At 27.2% G+C, this 18,594-nt stretch overlaps 1 protein-coding gene across 1 annotated transcript; it reads right to left on the reverse strand.

Annotated features, from left to right (window-relative positions):
• Positions 1-2,467: 2,467 nt before the first annotated feature.
• Positions 2,468-3,829, reverse strand: EIN_007660 (hypothetical protein; the record flags this gene model as incomplete). The annotated part of the gene is made up of 6 exons (XM_004185963.1): positions 2,468-2,756; positions 2,792-2,925; positions 2,964-3,052; positions 3,139-3,432; positions 3,524-3,621; positions 3,749-3,829. Coding segments are annotated over 6 exons (985 nt in total), but the record flags the coding sequence as incomplete, so codon positions are not given.
• Positions 3,830-18,594: the final 14,765 nt, after the last annotated feature.

Below are 18,594 nucleotides of genomic sequence, written 5' to 3' on the forward strand. Positions count from 1 at the left end.
AATATAGTTATTTTTTTGTGAAATAATCTTGCATCTTAAGCTTTGTAATTATTAGTAATGACCGATATGTGGTGTTTTGAAGAAAAAAAGAAAGTGTCTTATACAATATAATTCAATTATTTCAAAACGATTTAAACCATAAATTGAAGTGACGATTTTTTTAATATAGATATAGTTTTTTATTTTAAAACCAAATCAATTAGTTGTGGTCAGGTTTTTGTCACCAAATCGCGGTTTTAGTGTTGTCATTCCAATCACCAAACCATTTAATAATTATATACACAATAAACCCAATTTTATGAAAAAGCTTTGTATTAATATCTGTATTGGGGGTTTTCCTTATATTAATTATAACTGAGAAAATGTTCTGTTAATTCCTAAAAAAACAAATTTAAATTCTTTTTTATTTCTTTTAATCAATTTATAAAATACACATAACCATGATTTCAATCCAATGAGAACAACAAGTAAGTCTTTGCTGATCCAACACAATCAAGACATTGTCTCACAAATACCAGAGCCACTACTATATGTTAAATGGAATGCCTAAACCTCCATCTTCCTTTCACTAAATATCCAAATTCATTGCTAAATAAATTTATACCTCTTTTTTCTCCAAAAGTTGTTTCAAAACATTTGTTCAAAAATAATTTCAATAATTTTTGGCCAAGCCGTCTGCGACTTTGTTGGTCTTTCATCTGAATTTTTCTCTAAAGCACAATCCAAATCAATTTATAAACACAAGAGAATCACATTTTTATGTTATTTGGACTGACGACACCGATCAGTCGTTATTAATACTCGACTCTTTAGTAGCAAACAATGGAAATTGTGTTCCAGAAGATTTTGCCGCGTGTTGTCTTTATTGGTACAATTTCTGGTTTTCGGAAGTCGGCGATATAAAGCCGTCGGATGTTGGAAATCCACACGTGAAGTGTTTTGTCGTCTAAAAACTTCATCAAAACACTCATCAAAAAAATAAATGGACGTTTGAGAAAGAGGAGGACGGCGTGCGTCTAATGGGGGTGTGATGAGGACTTCAATTGCTGCTATTCTTTGATTTTGGGATATCAAAAAGGTGGAAGAGACTGCAAACACCTTTGGGAATGTGACTCATCACGACCCATGATGCCAGGCCTCATTTTTATAATAGTCAATTTAATTGGCGAGTTTCTACAATGCGAGTGTGATTGCCAAAAAGCGATCAATTTAGCACGAGAAAGAATAAGAAAGTACATAAAAAACAACAAGGTGTTTTATTCTGGTTTTGATAAATTCACAAATCCACAAAGTTTAGAACAACTTGAGTTGAATAAATTGATTGAATATACATATATAAGCCAGTTAAACGTACAGTGCAGAGTCGGAGTGGCACAAATAATAAAAAAATGATGGAAAAGGTGACAAGGAAATAATCGAAAGTGTGTTGATGGCTGTAATTTATAAAGTAAAAGATGCAGACACAAATGCGGCAGTTGTTGGAGCTGTATTGGGTGCTTACATTGGTAATTTAGATATGTTTCCAAAATACTGGATTGAATTTGATCACAAAAATTGGCTTATTGAGAGGATCAATAGAATGTTAAAATTAATGAATTTAAAAGAAATTAAAGATGAAAAAATTTAAATGATAAATTATAGTTTATTATATTTTTATATACTTTTTAATCAAAAGTGTTTTATATGAAACACCCAGAAACTTTTCAAATGAAGTACAGTAAAACCTCCCAAGAGCGGGAGGGTGTGGGAATTTTGTTCTTTCAAAAGCGGGCATTTTTAGTCAATCAAACTTTAATTACCGCTCTATAGAGAACTCTATTTTTAGTTTTAATATAAAAAATGCCCGCTTTTTAAAAAAATATACTCTTCAAAGGTACCACTCTTGGAAATTTTACTGTAGTCATTCAAGAAATTGTGCCGGTTTCTTTTATTTTAGTCTTCTATCATTATCGAAATAAAATTGTTGTAAAAAATGATGTCAAATTAACATAATATAGTTAAATATACTATTTTAATAATAAAATGTTATTTTTAACTATATGATATTAATAAAATATTAAAAAACGGTAATCTATTTTCAATTATTTTTTGTGTTTATTTTTCTTTTTTTCCAAATAAATCATTGATATTTTGAACACCACTTGGTATCTTTGTTTTTTTTTAATTTAGTGCAGTTCAAGAAACAATTATATCCGATATGGGTCACTTCATCGGGCATTTCGACGTGTTGTAAATTAATATATTCTTAAAAACATCTATATCCAATACTTTTAAGTGACTTACTAAATGTGATAGAACTCAGTTTTCCACACTTTTGAAAAGCAAAAGGACCGATAATTACCACTCCATCTATACCTTCCACTTTTTCCAAATTAACACAAGAAGCAAAAAATTGTGTTCCAATCATTGTTAAACTTTGTGGTACGTGTACAACACTCAAATTAATGCAATTTTCAAAACACGAGACTTGAAGTTTCTTTATGTTTTTTTGGCAGTTCAATACTTTCAAGAATCAAACAGCAATAAAAACTTTGGACCCCAAATAATTCGACTGTGTATGGAAAAGTGATTTCAGAGAGAGACGTACAACGTAGAAAACTATTATCTGAAATATCAATTACACCCTCGGGTATATCAATACATTTTAAAGATTCGCAACCAATGAAGCACGACGATTGAATACTTTTTATCGACTTAGTCCCATACAAAAACTCAAATTCAGTCATTGAAAAATAATAATAATTTTGAAATTTTCTCTGTTTAATGTGATATGTGACTTTGACATCACAACTTTTTGGAGTTGTGTACACTTGGCAAATGCCTGCCAACCAATTTCAGTCACAGAGTCTGGAATTTCTATTGTATTCAATAAAATACACCCATTGAAACAATTTTCTCCAATATTTTTCAGACCATATTCTAACACTATTTTGAAAGAGATTTACAATTGGAAAAACACATACTTTTGAGTGACTCGACACTCTTGGGAATATTAAGGTCTAATAATTCTTGACAGCCTGAAAAGGCTAAATTACTTATTTCAGAGAGACGACTTGGCAAATTTATCCAACTTAAGTTTTGACAGTCTTAGAAAGCTCCAATTAATTGTTTATAGAAGGTTTTAAATGTCTCAGGAACTTCACCGAGGTGAGAGAATAACACCCATAAAAACATAGTGACCCGATAGAGGTGAGTCGACTTGGGAAGACTACTTCGACTAATGATCGACATTCAGCAAAAGATTTATCACATATTCGTCTTAATGATAATGGAAATATAAAAAATGTGAGAGAAGAACATAGGAAGATAGATTCATTATCGATACATGTGACTGTAGTTGGTATATCAATGGATTTCATTTCTCGTTCATTCAAAAAGCACTTTTCATCGATTTTGGTGACCAAATCAGACAAATGACTGTTGAAAGCAATTCTGTCTTTTTGTGTAAATTATATTTTTGAAAATAATAGAGTGCATTCGAACATGAGTGTCTTTGATTGATTAGAATTTGTTTTCGGAATACATGTCAAGCATGTTCATAGCAGTTTTGTAGTCAACTTCTTCGTGGACAATAATGCGGTAAAACTCCCTGTAAAAGTATGATGTCAAATGTTTAAAAGCCTAAAAAATTGTTTTATGGCCATAGAATTAAAGTCTCTAAATTTTCAAAAAAAATCAGTTTACTTCGAGTAAGAGTAATTGGTTTGTAATGAAACTTAGACATAGTCAAATCATATTTCTTACATACTAATTCAAGAGATATAAAATCTTGGAAAGAAGAAAAGTATTTCGAAACTATCATAATGTGGAAGCCATTTAAATGGTTCATATGTTAATATTTTTTTGATTATAAAGTTGTTTTTATATTTTTAAATTCTTTAGAGTTTTTCAGTTTTATGTTTGAATGAATGTTTTTAAAATCAAAAACAAAACTATTTTAGTTAATTATTGAACACAAATCAATACAAATAAAAAACTATTTAATTGAAATAAATGTTTTTTATTTTTATCAACTAAATAATTGAGAAATTAAAACCCAAAATAACTCTAACATTATAAAATTATGTTAATTAGTGGGTGTGTGTGATACAAAACAGTTGTAATATGTGGATGACAAATTTTAATAATTAGGCACAAGTTTATGTTTCAAAATATTGAAAAATAAACAAAAAATACACCACAGATAAATAATAAATTAACTTTGACAAATACTGATGTATTTTAGATAATAAAAACAATATAATTGATAAGTATTTTAGAAAATACATAAATTGATATTATTTGTAACAGTTATATTTAACTGTTATGAATTTGTTTAACATTTATATACATTGGTATTTTTATTAACAATATTCAAAACTTTAATGCAGATGTGATTGTTTTTTAATTTTCAAAAAACAACACTTTTAAATGTTAAAATGTTTATTGACAAAATAAAAACAACAAAAGCAGAAATGCAAATAATAAGCATTTGGTTAATATCTTTAATAAAACGAAAGCAATTAATTTAGAAGAAAGATGTCATAAATTATTTAAGCCATAAAACATAAACAATATGAGATTGTTTATTCGATGAACAATAAAGTCATTTACTTAAAGACATCGTAATGCAAACATAAATTGACCACCCCAATATAATTCAAAATTAATTTTAAAAATATAAAGTGATAATGAGTTTGATTTAATTTGGTTTATAGTTTAAAAAACTATTTTTGATGTTTAATTTATATAGTAAAAATATATATTAAAAATTTATTAATATTTTAATAAATTTTTATAACTTTTTATAATATTTTTAATTATTAATAAGAACCCCATAATTTTTTAAAAATATAAATCATATAATAATTAATAAAAAGTTGATTATTGATTAGCAAGTGATCGAGTGTGACCAACTCAATTCGTCACCAGAACCAAATGCAAGAAGATTCATTTGGCTGAGCTCGTTTGAATAAGACTGATGCTCGTTGAAGTATAGAAAGCCCTGTCCTCTAGACGCCTTTGATCTGCCCGTCGGGCTAGAGGTCTTTGGCCGAAGCAACACGGCTATATTTTTAAAAGTACATTACCGACGATAATTTGGATAACTTAAAATAAAACATTTTCATCATGATGATTTATGTTTTATAACGACAAACGCAAACAACTAAATTTATTAATATAAAAGGTATGGTAATTTATTTTTTTTCAACAGGCGTATATTATTGATTAATACTAAAATAAGAGTTTTCTTTAAAATAATTTAAAGGCTTGTTTACTAATAATGTGTTTTGGATTTTTTTACATTTTATATGTATAACTGTTAAGAAAGTTGATTGTATTATACAAACATTAAAACAATTTTTTATAACAAATTAAATCAAACAATGTTTTTGAAGTTAATAAATTTCAAATAAATTTAAAAGTTTAAACAAATATCTTTTTTTCCCACAGCTTTGTGATTTTAGATACCTTTTTTGAAAATAATAAACAAGTTGATTACTATATAACACGACATTTGAACATGGGTTAACACACTTTTAACACGTTTTCATTGTTAGTATGGCAATAGTCAATAAAATTGAATTTATACAATAAATATATCCATATAAATATTTTTATAGACAGAACATCTGTCTGTAAGCCAGTTATATCTTCAACAAATGTTGTTTAAATATTAGAAACAATTAAACACAATAAAAAGTTCTTGTCGTCTTTGTTTCTTTTGAGTGTGCAGAATTTAGGCAAGTGCACCAAAATTGGACACACTTGATGATGAGCAAACAAACTTCAAATTCTTTAAATTAGATGCAACTTTAACAACAGATTGTGATGAATATATTCAATTTTTTAATTATTTTTTTCGACAACCAAAAAAAAAGACTTGTAAAAGAAACTTAGCAATTTTGAAGTTCTTGAGAAAAAACTTAAGATGGTATGATATAATATTTATAACTGCTTTAACGAAATTAATTTCTTCACAACACTTATAAATTTACATGTCAGACTATTGCTTCCATCATTAAATTTAATATATTTTTTTGTTGTTTTTATTTTTGAAATATTTTGTAGAATAATCGATGATTTTACAAGTTTTCAAACGTCTTTGAATATACGTTTGTTAAGTGAACATAAAGTTTTTTGTCAAATCAGTGCAATTCCGACATACTGTTGAACACCAACAATGATTTTTTGACAAATAATTTTTTTAGAAAGTCCAATTTTGAACTTGTCACTTTTTGATAAAAGTGATTCTTTGTGTTTTTATTTAAAACAAAGTGAATTTCCTCTTTAAAATTAAATAAAAAATCAATATCACTGATTGTTACCATTTTTGTTCATTAATGTATAGATGTAATTCTTGGTTTTATTCCTTAGTATTATTTATTTTGTAAATTGAAGTTTTTGAAATTCTAGTAAAAGATCAAGCGAAGATTATTTCAATTGTTGTTGTGGATAAGTTGTCTTTATCAAATAATTATTATTATCATTATAAGTAATATCTGCTTCAAAAAATATTTACTGTAATTGTGGTGTTATTAAAACAATTTTCTAAAACAAATGACAATTTCTAACCCTGTATCTTTTTCTAATTTTTTTGTTATAATAAATTTATTCACAAAAAAAGATTAAATTAAAAAAGATCAATTTCATTGTTATGTAATTGGTTTTGGAGTCATTAAATATCGATAATTTGTTTTAATTTATATAAGCAGAGTCGGGATTTTTAATTTATTTCCCTATTGTTTAAAAGAAATCAAAAAGGCAAATGGCCATAAATCGGGTTTAAGATATATAATACTGACCATTATATAAGGTACAATCAAAAAACAATATTTTTTTTAATTGTTGAATTTGACTGTATATTATTCAAATCTAATCGATAAACAAATAAAAGTTAAATATTTTAATTTTATATATTAATTTATAAGAAAAACTATGAACCTTATATTTAAAAATAAACAAAAAGAGTATAATTTGTGATTATAAATTTAAGAAATATCAAAACATATCTTTATTTAAACGTTTTAATAAAAATACTTTATATATTAATACATTTGTATATAAACAAGCTTTCGCTTTAATTTTGTTAAGAGAATTAAAAAATCATAGTAATAATATTTTTTATTTGAAAATAGCAAAAATTTTGTTGTTAAATGTTTTTTAAAAATAAAAAAATTATTAAATAAAAAACAAAAAATCAGTTGTATAGGGGTGGAAAAAAACCGCTTTTGATAATTTTTGGTGAATAATGGTAAAATGTTTTCTAAATGTTATTTGATTTTATTTTTTTTATTTAAACAAAAAGAAAAAAACATCATTTTCATTTTGCTTGAGCATTTTTTCGAAGTGTTTTGAAGAAGGCTGTTAAAGTCTATTTATATTACAAAGAAAAGCTGAGTTATTAAAGAATTTATTTGAAAGAAAACGGGAAACAGCTTAAAATCGTAAGACCAATAACCAAATATACATAAATATTAATTAATTTTTATTATAACATATTAGTGTAGTAAACGCAGTTTTTGTTAGTCTTATATCGTTTGAATTAACAAAACAAATTATCATCTTTGCAATCTGCCTCATCATATTCCTTATCTTCAGAGCAATTTATGTAAAGTTTTTTGTCATTGTTGTTTTTTGTGCTTTGTTTTGTCTTCATAAACACATGAGTTCAAGTCTAAGTTGTCACTATCGTTTTTTGATGTTGTTAAACATAATAAACAAACTGTTTGATTTTGCAATGAAAGAGATAATTTGATATAGTCGCTGTTGGAGATCTCCTTATAAACCCTTATTATTGGTAAAAAAAGAACATACATTTTTTTCTAGATCATGTTTGCAATAAAACAATACCAACTATGTAAATTATGATTATTAGTAAAGTTAGTGCATTATATAATTATTTTGCTTGGATATTGTCAAATGAAAAATAATTTTGTTTTAAATGTTTAATCTATTGCCAACCCATGATTTATATTATAATTAATGACATTGCTAAAAGGGGGCTAAAAACCCGCTTTTTTGAAAAATCGCTTCTTTTTTTTATGGTAAAAATAATAAAAATGTTATTTATTTTGTCTTTTTTGTTATTGTTTTTTCGTTTACAAAAAGAAAAAATAACAACGACAACAACATTGCCAAAGCTCTTTAAGAATATTTTAGAAGGAAAATCAATTATTTCTTATTTTATTGGGAAAAAACATCATAGTTTAGCCACAGGTTATGTATTCTTTCAGGAAAGTTACGAAAACAATGACGAAAAACAAATCATAAATAGACTATGATTACAAAACATTTCAAGTTATTTTTGACTTTATTACAAACTATTAAAATATAATAAAAACAATTAAAACAAATTAATTGAATAAGTCTAACGCAGCTTTCACCGCGTTGATATGATGCACATGGACTGCCCAGTTAGATTAAATTAAATAAGGAAAGTCGCTTTAGTCTTGATTTGTTTTGAAGTTGTAACGTATCAAACACAACACGTTTATGGCACAAAATGTTAAACCACATTTTTTTATTTGTTATTGTCAAAACCATCCACGCACTCTTTCCTCTCCTCACCATGTCAAATCCACACTCTCTCGCCATTATTTATATCACCTCCTCATTTGTTCACACATATATAAATACCAGTTTTATAAGTTTAAATACTCTTTTTGAAAAGACGAATTATTTTCCAATCAAAGTAGTTTTGAATATTTTTTATCAAAAATCCCATATTTTTGTATTAAAGAAAGGCTCATTTTTTAAAGTTTGTGTTATTGATGTTTCCATAACAGAATTTAAAATTGTAAACAACCATTTTTTCTAAAATTAAAAACAACACATTGTTTAAAAGGAAACAATTTGTGAATTGCGATAGAACTGATAATTGTTTTTATACTTATTTGTTATTATAATTTTCATTATTTATATTTATTATTGAAAGACAAAAGACGAAAATACAGATCTCAATAATATGATATTTTTAATTAAATAACTAAAATATATTAGATGTTATATAAACTAATCATTTTGTCGATAAAATAAATTATATCTCTATTAATATCACTTCTAATTTTTAACATTTCAATTATTTTTGTTAATTTTTATCGCAAAGTTTCTTATTAAATAATTATAAAAAACAAGTTATAAAAAACTCCAAAGAAAATAAATTTATGGTTAAAATTAATTAAACCAATACCATCTTAAATTAAAATTGTTTAAGAATCATTCTCATTGTCGAATTTTCGAGGTTTCTTCCCTTTGTTGACTTTCTTTTTGGTTTCCTTTGAGACTCTATCGAGTCGCTCTTTTTCAAGACGGCGCTTTTTTATTTGAATGTTTTCAAGAGAAATACGTTTGGGTTCTTTTGTTTCTTTGGGGGTCCCCTTCTTTCCCAAGAATTTAGAGGCTTCTCTTGCTGAATTTATTTCAATTCTTATAACACCATGAATCAAATCGGATGGGTTATAATTAGGATTGATTTTTAAAGCTTTTTCTATTTCCTCTTGTGTTGGTTTTTTCACAGCCACTGTGATTCCAGCCTGAGAAAACGCGCTTGTAACATTGTCCCCATTTGCAACCACTTCCCAAGAATAGAGAATTTCTTTAATTCTTTCTTCTTCTGAAAGGTTCACAAAACCTTTCAAAAGATTTTTAAAATCGGGAGAATCCATTTTTAGAATATTTCCGACTTTGTGCTCAAATTTCCCCTCTTTTTCTTTTAACTCAAATTTGTGCTGCATCAACCCATTTTTGTTTTGTAAAAAACACCTTTTCTATCCCAAAAAATTCCCAAGTCTAAAGGCTGACACAGATGAGAACTATGGGCAACTTCTTTGATCATTTCGACGTGATTTTCTAAAAATAAATCTTCAATTTGTTTAGAAAAGTGACCAGAGAATCCATCGAGAATTAAGTATCCTTTCGTATCCGATCTAACTCCCATTTGCTCTCTTTTTGCCTTAATTGTTGGGAAAAAGACTCTTTTTAGCCAAAGTGTGTAAAAGTCTGTTGTCAGCATACCAGATTGTTGTGTTCTATTAATAGCTCTTTCACTTAAAATAGCAAGCGTGGTGTCTAACAAGGATAGACGTTTTGTTACCACAAGTGGAGTAAGTTTTGTTCCGTCAACACAAATGCAACAAAGTAAACTAATTCTGGCTTTATCCCGATCCACTTCGGTATAAACCTGCTCTCCCGACTCAACAGATGCATAAACAATTTGTTGAGTGGCGTCTACCCATTGAGCAAAACCAACTTCGTCTAAATTAAAAACCAATTCGAAACGTACCCCATCAAGTTTTTTCTTTAAGTCGGAATAATAGGACATAATTGACTCTGGTTTAACTTCTGCCCTATTTTTTTCCATTACAGGTGCCACTTTTTTCTCTAAACCTTCAATGTGTCCGACAATTTGATGCAATTGCCTCCTCTCTAAATTTTCCCGAAATTTTGCTTAATAAATAAGCCAGCACCCAAAGAAGAAAAACTCAACACATTTTTAATTTCAGCTTGAAGTTTTTCAATTTCTAAATCTGTTAGCTTTCTTGGTCGTCCTTTTTCGGGTTTTTGTCCTGTTTTCATTTCTTTTTTTAATTTTAGAAATTTGTGTTTTAACTCCATGAGATTTCATTGTCCCGAAAAAAAGCTCCAAAGAGACCAAAAATGAAAGATTGTTTGTTTTGAGCGATTCTGAAATATCGGACGGAAGTTCAAAAAAACAAAAACGGATCTGATTCTAAAAGAATGAAAATTGAGCCAAATTACATTTTTTTTAAATTTTTAAACTTTTCAAAAGTGTCTGGACACGTTTTGAGATATTCAATGAGGCCAAAACTATTTGGAATTTTAGGACCTGCAAGGTGGAGGCTTTTAACCTTTTCCGAGCTCAGTTTATAAGGTTGTTTAATACCAGAAGGTGCCATAAGTTTATAAAGATTGTGTCTGGTCGAATTATATATCACATGATGTTTTAAGGATTCTGATAAATATTAAAAATGTAATTATTTAAATTATTATGTTTGGTTTTATTGTTGGCGTGCATCACTTTTTTTATCTGAACTTACTTGTAGTTATATGTAGTAAACCTGGGTTATCAAATGGGGTTTTAAGCTCAATCAACTCATTGGATTGATGCGTTGTTATTGATTAGGCTTGCTGCAAACAATTTAAGTATTGTTATATTTAATGAACGAATGTTTTGTGTGTGTTGGATTTGTTTTTTATTGAATAGATTAATTTAATTACTAAAATACAATTGATAGTTTTTATTTAAAAAAACTATTTACATTCTATTAATAAATAATAATCATTTTGATATTTTTTAGTAAATATAGTTTTATATTTATTGTTCTCTGATTATATCGTTTCATGACTTTAATTAAGAATCTATAAAACATGAAACACGTGTTTTGATATGGATCGATATAAATGAAAGCCACAACACAATTCATTTAACCTAAAGTAAATAAGAGTATACAACCAAATTGATTCTTCGATAAATCGAGTTTATTAACAACTATAATTGAATAATTGTTAATATTAGTAATTGTGTTGTATGTTCACTATTGGGGCAGTGATGAAGTTCAGAAACAAATTTTTACTTTTCTCTTCCTATCTTTAATTTCATCCCTTTGTGAATTAACTTAATAATATTTTAATTTAATTAACTATAAAAAATCATTTTTTATCCTATAATAAACACCAAATTAACACCATGAGTGCTTGATGAAACACTGTGTAAATAATTAATAAAAACTATTTTTGTCTTTCGGGCAACATTTAACTGTGTCATTGTATCATTATTCATTTAAAAAATATCATCTTTTGGTTACATGTTGAAAGAATACAACCTCTTTCTTCAACAATTTTTATACCCAAATTGATAAATACATTTTTGGGCAACATAATTGAATGGACAATAAAACCGATACCTTCACCATCTTGGCTTTATATAACTTAAATATATAACCAATTATTGTACAATGCCATTTTATTTTTTTGTGATTTTGCTCGTGGTTTTAAAACCGCTTCCATTCTTTTTGGTGTAAACTTGCCAATAAATTACATATATTTTGGTATTTAAAAGTAAATTATGCCACATTTTTGAAACTTTTATTCGAGTTTATTTTATCAGCAAAAGATTGTATTTTGTTTCCAATTTGTTAAAAATTGTAGAATAAACCATGGAGTTTTTGTTTTTTACCTATAAAAAATTGCCAACTTTGGAGATACCATGCACTATCTTTTTCGTCTTATTGTTATCCTCTCTTCTCGGCGTATAAAACAGATACCTTACCAAATTTAAAATGAACAACACTAATATAATACCAAAAAGACCGGTTTTGTAAAATAATCGAAAAGTTTTTAAATTTTTTCAAAAAACACAGAAAAAATATATCGGCATCCAAGCGTCTTAAAAACCGCTTCCATCATTTTGTCTTTTCAATTTTATTGAAAATTACCATATTTATTGTTTTGCTTCGTTTTTGGTCATAATTTATTAAAAAATGTTCACACACTTGAAGATGCAACGTATATACGATACTCAACATGAACTTGAAAAAGAGTTGGGAATGGGGAATTCAAACATCTTCGCTTGGAACTTGCCAATATAAAATATTTAAATTTGGCCATAAAACGCACTTTTGATTAATTGAGGAATAAATTTGTAGGGGTGATGGAAAAAAGGTGCATTTATCTTCTGATACAAAAATGTAGGTATATCATTATGAAATATGATCAAACTCTGTTAGAACATTAAATTTTATTCTTGAGTATGTTTATAACCACCACGAGTATCATCGATTCTACTCTTAAAAACAATGAAAAAAATTTAGAGGAAAATAAAGGGGGTGTGAAAAAAGGTGCACTCATGGGTTCAAGATTTATTAGTATTTGTATTCCAACAAATATTCGAAAAAAAGTTTGAAAAACAATTCAAAATAATTTTTGGTGTGTAACAATTTATTTTCGTTTTTATGTAATTAATTGTCCTCAAAATAAACTTTTGCTTGCTACTTTTAATAGTCTCGGTTTATGGCTTTGGCAAACTTTGCTTTTTTTCTGTAATAAAAAAATTTCACAAAAAAATAAAAAGGCTCTTTTCATTTTGTAAAATATTGTTTGAATAATAAACCCTGAATTTTTTCTTTTTTTGTTGAAACGGGAAAAAAATAAACTATAAATTTAATTATAATAAAATTAACAAAAAACTATTTTTTTGAAAGAATCGGTTTTTAAGCGGAAGCGGTTTTTTATCCCCCCTTTAAAGATAAAAATTGAATTGTATTAAATAATATATTAACTATTTATTATTATAATTTAACCATTTCTGGACCTAAAATTTATTAATAAAATTAATAAATTTACTATTAAATTATAATAAAAACCATAATTATCATTTTACTTATGCTCAAATCCGAATTGAATGATCACGAATTGATTCATTTGACACAACGTATCGAAGCTGTGGTTGTCGTTGTGTATCTCTTTTGAACTTTACAAGTGTTAAATGGTTTTCATTACTTTTCAGACCCACCATTTGATCAATTTTTGAAACAAGTTATAGTATAAATTATAATAAAATTATTAATGTTTTTAGTTATTTTATTCTTTTTTATAAAAGTATGTACTTAAATCCCAAAATATTGCATATATTTACTGTAATAAAATGAACAATAATGTCCATCAAATAGTAAGAAAGTTGTTGAATATCATTTCTTTATAATTAGTGAATAAAGGTATAAGAACCTCTCTAAAATAAACAACACATCAACTTTCACTTTGGCACCATGTCTTCTCAATAACGTATTTGGCTGATAACAGTCATTGTCTCCATGATGTTTTCAACAATTTTTATTGAAATGCACTTTTGGGCAAACATTTTGGCTGGCGGGAAACCGCTTCACTACCATTTACTTGTTTTATTGTATAAAATTAACGTTTTTTTGGAATTTTGCCGAGTTTTAAAATAAAAAATAATACGGTGGCGAAAAACCGCTTTAGATCTTTTTTGTTTTTTTCGTAACCAAATTCTTATTGTTTTATGATGAAAACTCATCCAATAACCAAATGTTGCCTTTTAAATTGTGAAAAAATAGTGTGTTTATTCTCGGCATACAAATATTTTTAACCAAATGTATTGAATAACATACAAATACACACAATAAACTTGAATTTATTCACCATACAGAAATGATTGCCGCACTTTCTGATCGTCCACAGTATCTTCCCAGTCTTTTTTAACATTTTTCTTCACTGCGGGAAACCGCTTTACTACCATTTCCTGATAAAATTACACATAATTATAACCAAACTTTCAATTTGCCTCAAATAATTGAGGTTTTTGTGAAAAAAAAGCAAAAACACTACAAATTATAACGGACATGTGCAGCGCCCTTTTACCGCTTCTGATAATTTACACAAAATTATCCGTCTTACATTGTTTTTATTGACCAATATTAATAAATTGCTTCGTTTATTTTATAAAAAGTTTCAAAAAAGCAAGTACAACGAAATAACGAGTCATTTATCGCTTGCTTGACAGGCACTTGAAAAACCGCTGGGAATGGATGCACTCACGTTCAGTTGGTGAGTAAGTCCAAAGTGCGTTTTTTCAGGTTGGCAGTGAAATGCATTTCTGAGCGAATGAGGTATCAAACAAGATGGGGTGTGTGATAAATGTGCAGTCGGTCTTTGCTGAGAGACATTGAAAAGTGGTCTATTAAAAACATGTGCTATGTTATATATTTACTATGTTGCTCGAGAGGTAATCGATTTGACTGTTGAGTATTTGTTTAATGGACGATTAAAAAATAAAAAAAAATATTAAGGAGTGAAAGGGGGTGTGAAAAAAGGTACACTTGCGGGTTAGTGTTTTTGAGTTTTTTATTTCTGCAAAAAATTGAAAAAATATTTAATAAAAAGTTCATTATTTTTTCATTTAATTATATTAATTTTAAAATGTTTTTTGGTTATTTTGACTTCAAAGAACAGTTTCGAAGTCAACCTTTCTTGCTCCTCCTTTTATCATTCGGCAAATCCAGCCTTTACTTTACATAAAAAAATAATTTACAAATTTTAATAACAAACATCGGCATCTTGAAAAAGTAATAGATATTCTTGTAAACCTTGTTTTTTGAATCAAATCGAGGAAAAGGAAAAAATTAAACTATACAAAAAACTATAATCATATTATCATTTTAATATTAAATTATCAAAAGCGGTTTTTTTAAAGCGGGGTTTTCTAGCTTTTTATGGAAATAATCGTATGTAAAAGGAGAAAAATATACAGTGCCTAAAATGGGTGGGCGAATTTTAAAGTATTAAGGCGGAAATAGTAAAAATTATGAAGCCCCTGTTTTTTCCTTAATTCGAAGAAAATGTTATTGTTTTTTGTTTTACAAAACACAAAAATTATTATTGTTTTTAATAACACAAAAACTTTTATTAACACTTTGTAAAAATAGCAATTCTAATTATACATTTAATTAATATTTTCAAGTTCCAAAAAAAAAATCAATAACTTTTCTTTTTTGCTTTTCTAAAAAATGAGTGAACAATTTCTAATCCACAAAACAAAACAAACCTAGCAGTGATCTTTCCTTTCTCTGTTTTATAATTTGTTTTTTTTTTCTAGTTCCAGTTTGGAATAAATGGTTTTTGATTTTAGTAAATTTAATTATAAAAAACTATTCATGAAAAAATCAATTAAAATTAAGTTTTTTCATCATTTCTGGAATCCATATTTTTAAGAAATCATCGTGATTGAACAGCTTATATTCAATATTGTTGTTGCAGTATTTTTCGATTGATTCCATCACTCTATATCCACATTTAAAACCATTTTATTAAATTGGAACTTAATTTTTAGCGGAATGTCTAATGCATAATTTATTGCTTTTCAACCATTTTCCAACAAAGTTGTTGATTTTTGTTGACGTAGACCAAGGTACCACGTGATAAAATTACGCGACATGATTAAGATCAACTCTGAACTCTTGTCAACGTTTGCTACACATTTTCTTAAAGAACGTTTTAAGACTATACAACAAAAAAAACGTCACAACTACAACCTGGCGTATTATTTTTTTGCCTCGTTTTTGTTTTAAAAAACAGGGAGCTGGTGTTATCTTTTCCCATATAAAGTATTTAAAAAAAGACTTAAAAACGAAAAAAAAACATTCTATAAAATAACACTGAAACATTTTTGGGCTTCGGCATTAACTGTGTAAATTTTGGTAAACGCTTGGTTGTGGTTACAAACACCAGTGTTAGTCCAACAAAATATTATACAATTCGTTTTGAAGCTTTTGCAGGCACCAAAGATTTTTGTCATAATCAAAAGAAGAGAAATTACCATCTAATCGCTGGATGGATATGACGAAGTATAAGAAAAAGTACATGTACAAAAGTGGTTCATAGAAATTCATTGACTTTTTGTGAAGACTGGAGCTTTTGAACAGTATCTCCTTTGCCTCCAGATAGAACAATTAAAGTAGGTGGGAAAGTCATCGATAGACTGAAACCAACTTTTAGGACGCACTTTTTCAAACCAACAAAGTACCTCACCAAAAATCGGGCGATGAGTATAAAACGCAATATTTTGATTGTTTTAATTTTTGAGTATATGCTTAATGTAATTGATGGATGTTCTTTTTTATAAATAAAATGTCATAATTTTCATTTATGATAAACGCGACATCATTGTATTTAATTTGAAATAATAAAAATATCAAGAAGCATTTGTGGTCTAAGGGCAGAATTCCACCCTTCCAAGGTGGAGATCCGGGTTCGAGTCCCGGCAAATGCATTTTTATTTATCAAACAAGCATGTTCTTATTGTTTGATTTAATAGTGTTTTAATATTGCAACGTATCAAATAACCAAGTATATGCTCAATTATGTTTACACTAAAATATTTACAGAATTGGAATTAAAAAAAATAATTGAATAGTAGATAATTTATGTATTTTGTTGGACTTTGTTTATTGTAACAACTTGAACTAAAGAAGTCAGTATAACCACAATAAATATAAATCCCTCTATACTATCCAAACATAATACTATCAAAATATAAGTTTTATAAATAACATCTAATGTGTTGTTTTCAAATTATAACAAAAGATGATACAGATAGTATAAAATTTGGGTGTCAAGAATAAATTGGGTGTCAGATTGATTTTGAGTTATTTAGTGGTTTTTCATATTTTTAGGGAGGGAAAAATAAAAAAAAACGAAACCCATTTTTTTACATTAACTAATCCCTAATTTATTTGACACCCAATTTATTCCTGACACCCTATTTTTCTACTATCTGTAATTACATTTTTTAAAACAAAACAACGTGGCCGAGTGGTCAAAAACGTATGACTCGAAATCATTTCTCATTTGAGGCGTAAATTCAAATCCTGCTGTTGTCGTTTTAAATTTTAGTCACTTTAACGAAGTCAATTTTAATTTTATAATAACAATTTAATTTAATTAAAATACATTTTATATTTATTAATTATTATAAATTTAAATAAACAATTTTATCAATTATTAACAAACTTTGTTTTTAATAAAAAACATTAGTTTTTTAATTATATCAAATAATATAAAAATATTATTATTTAAATCATATAAAACTTAATTTTGTTATTTCAATAATTGATATAAACTGTTATTATTTAATTATTATTTTATAATCATTTGAAATGATGTTTAACTTTTAATTTAGAAAAACAATTTTAAATTTGTCTTTTATAAATTTCACATAACCATATCAATTCGACCCAATAAGAACAACAAAAACGTCTTTGCTGATCAAAGATGTTTTGGATCAACACAACCAAGGTATTGTCTTCCAATACCTGAGGCACTACTAAATTCTAAAATAAAATGCCCAAACCACCATCTTCCTTTCACTGAATATCCAATACCATTGCCAAAAAGTTAATTATTTTTTGTTACACATCCTCCAAAAGTAGTTTCAAAACATTCGTTCAAAAAAATTTTCAACAAATTTTGGCCAAGCCTTCGGCGACGCTGTTGGTCTTTCAACTGAATTTCTTTTTTAAAAACAAGCCGAATTGATTAATAAACACGAAAGAACCACATTTTCATGTTTTTAAAAGATACTTATCTTTTCAAATGCATGAATATGGCTGGAAATGTGTCGACTGGACTGACGACACTGATCAGTCGCTTTTAATACATGACTCTTAAATAGCAAACAATGGAATCGTGTTCTAGATCACTTTAAAACACGCTGTCTCAATTAATACAATTTTGGCTTTTCTGAAGTCGGCGATAAAAAGTCGTCGGATGTTGGCATCCAATGATAAAAAATAATTTGTGATTAACTTAGTGATTAATTTGTGGTTATTTGCTGTTAAAAAATATACTTATATCATATTATACAACAACTATTCTGTCGATAAATTCTAGTTGCAAAAAAACACTTGTTTTACTTCATTACTTTTTGTAAAAATATATGAAAAATAATCCCGTTTATCCGGGAATATAACAGTGCTATTTAGTATATAATCAAAATATTTTTTTAATTCACAAACCATCAATTTCTATAACATCATAAATATTCCTGTATTATACCTTTATTGTTATAAACCTTGTTTG

Source organism: Entamoeba invadens, assembly GCF_000330505.1.
Source record: "Entamoeba invadens IP1 unplaced genomic scaffold scaff_1105074725007, whole genome shotgun sequence".
NCBI lineage: Eukaryota > Evosea > Mastigamoebida > Endamoebidae > Entamoeba > Entamoeba invadens.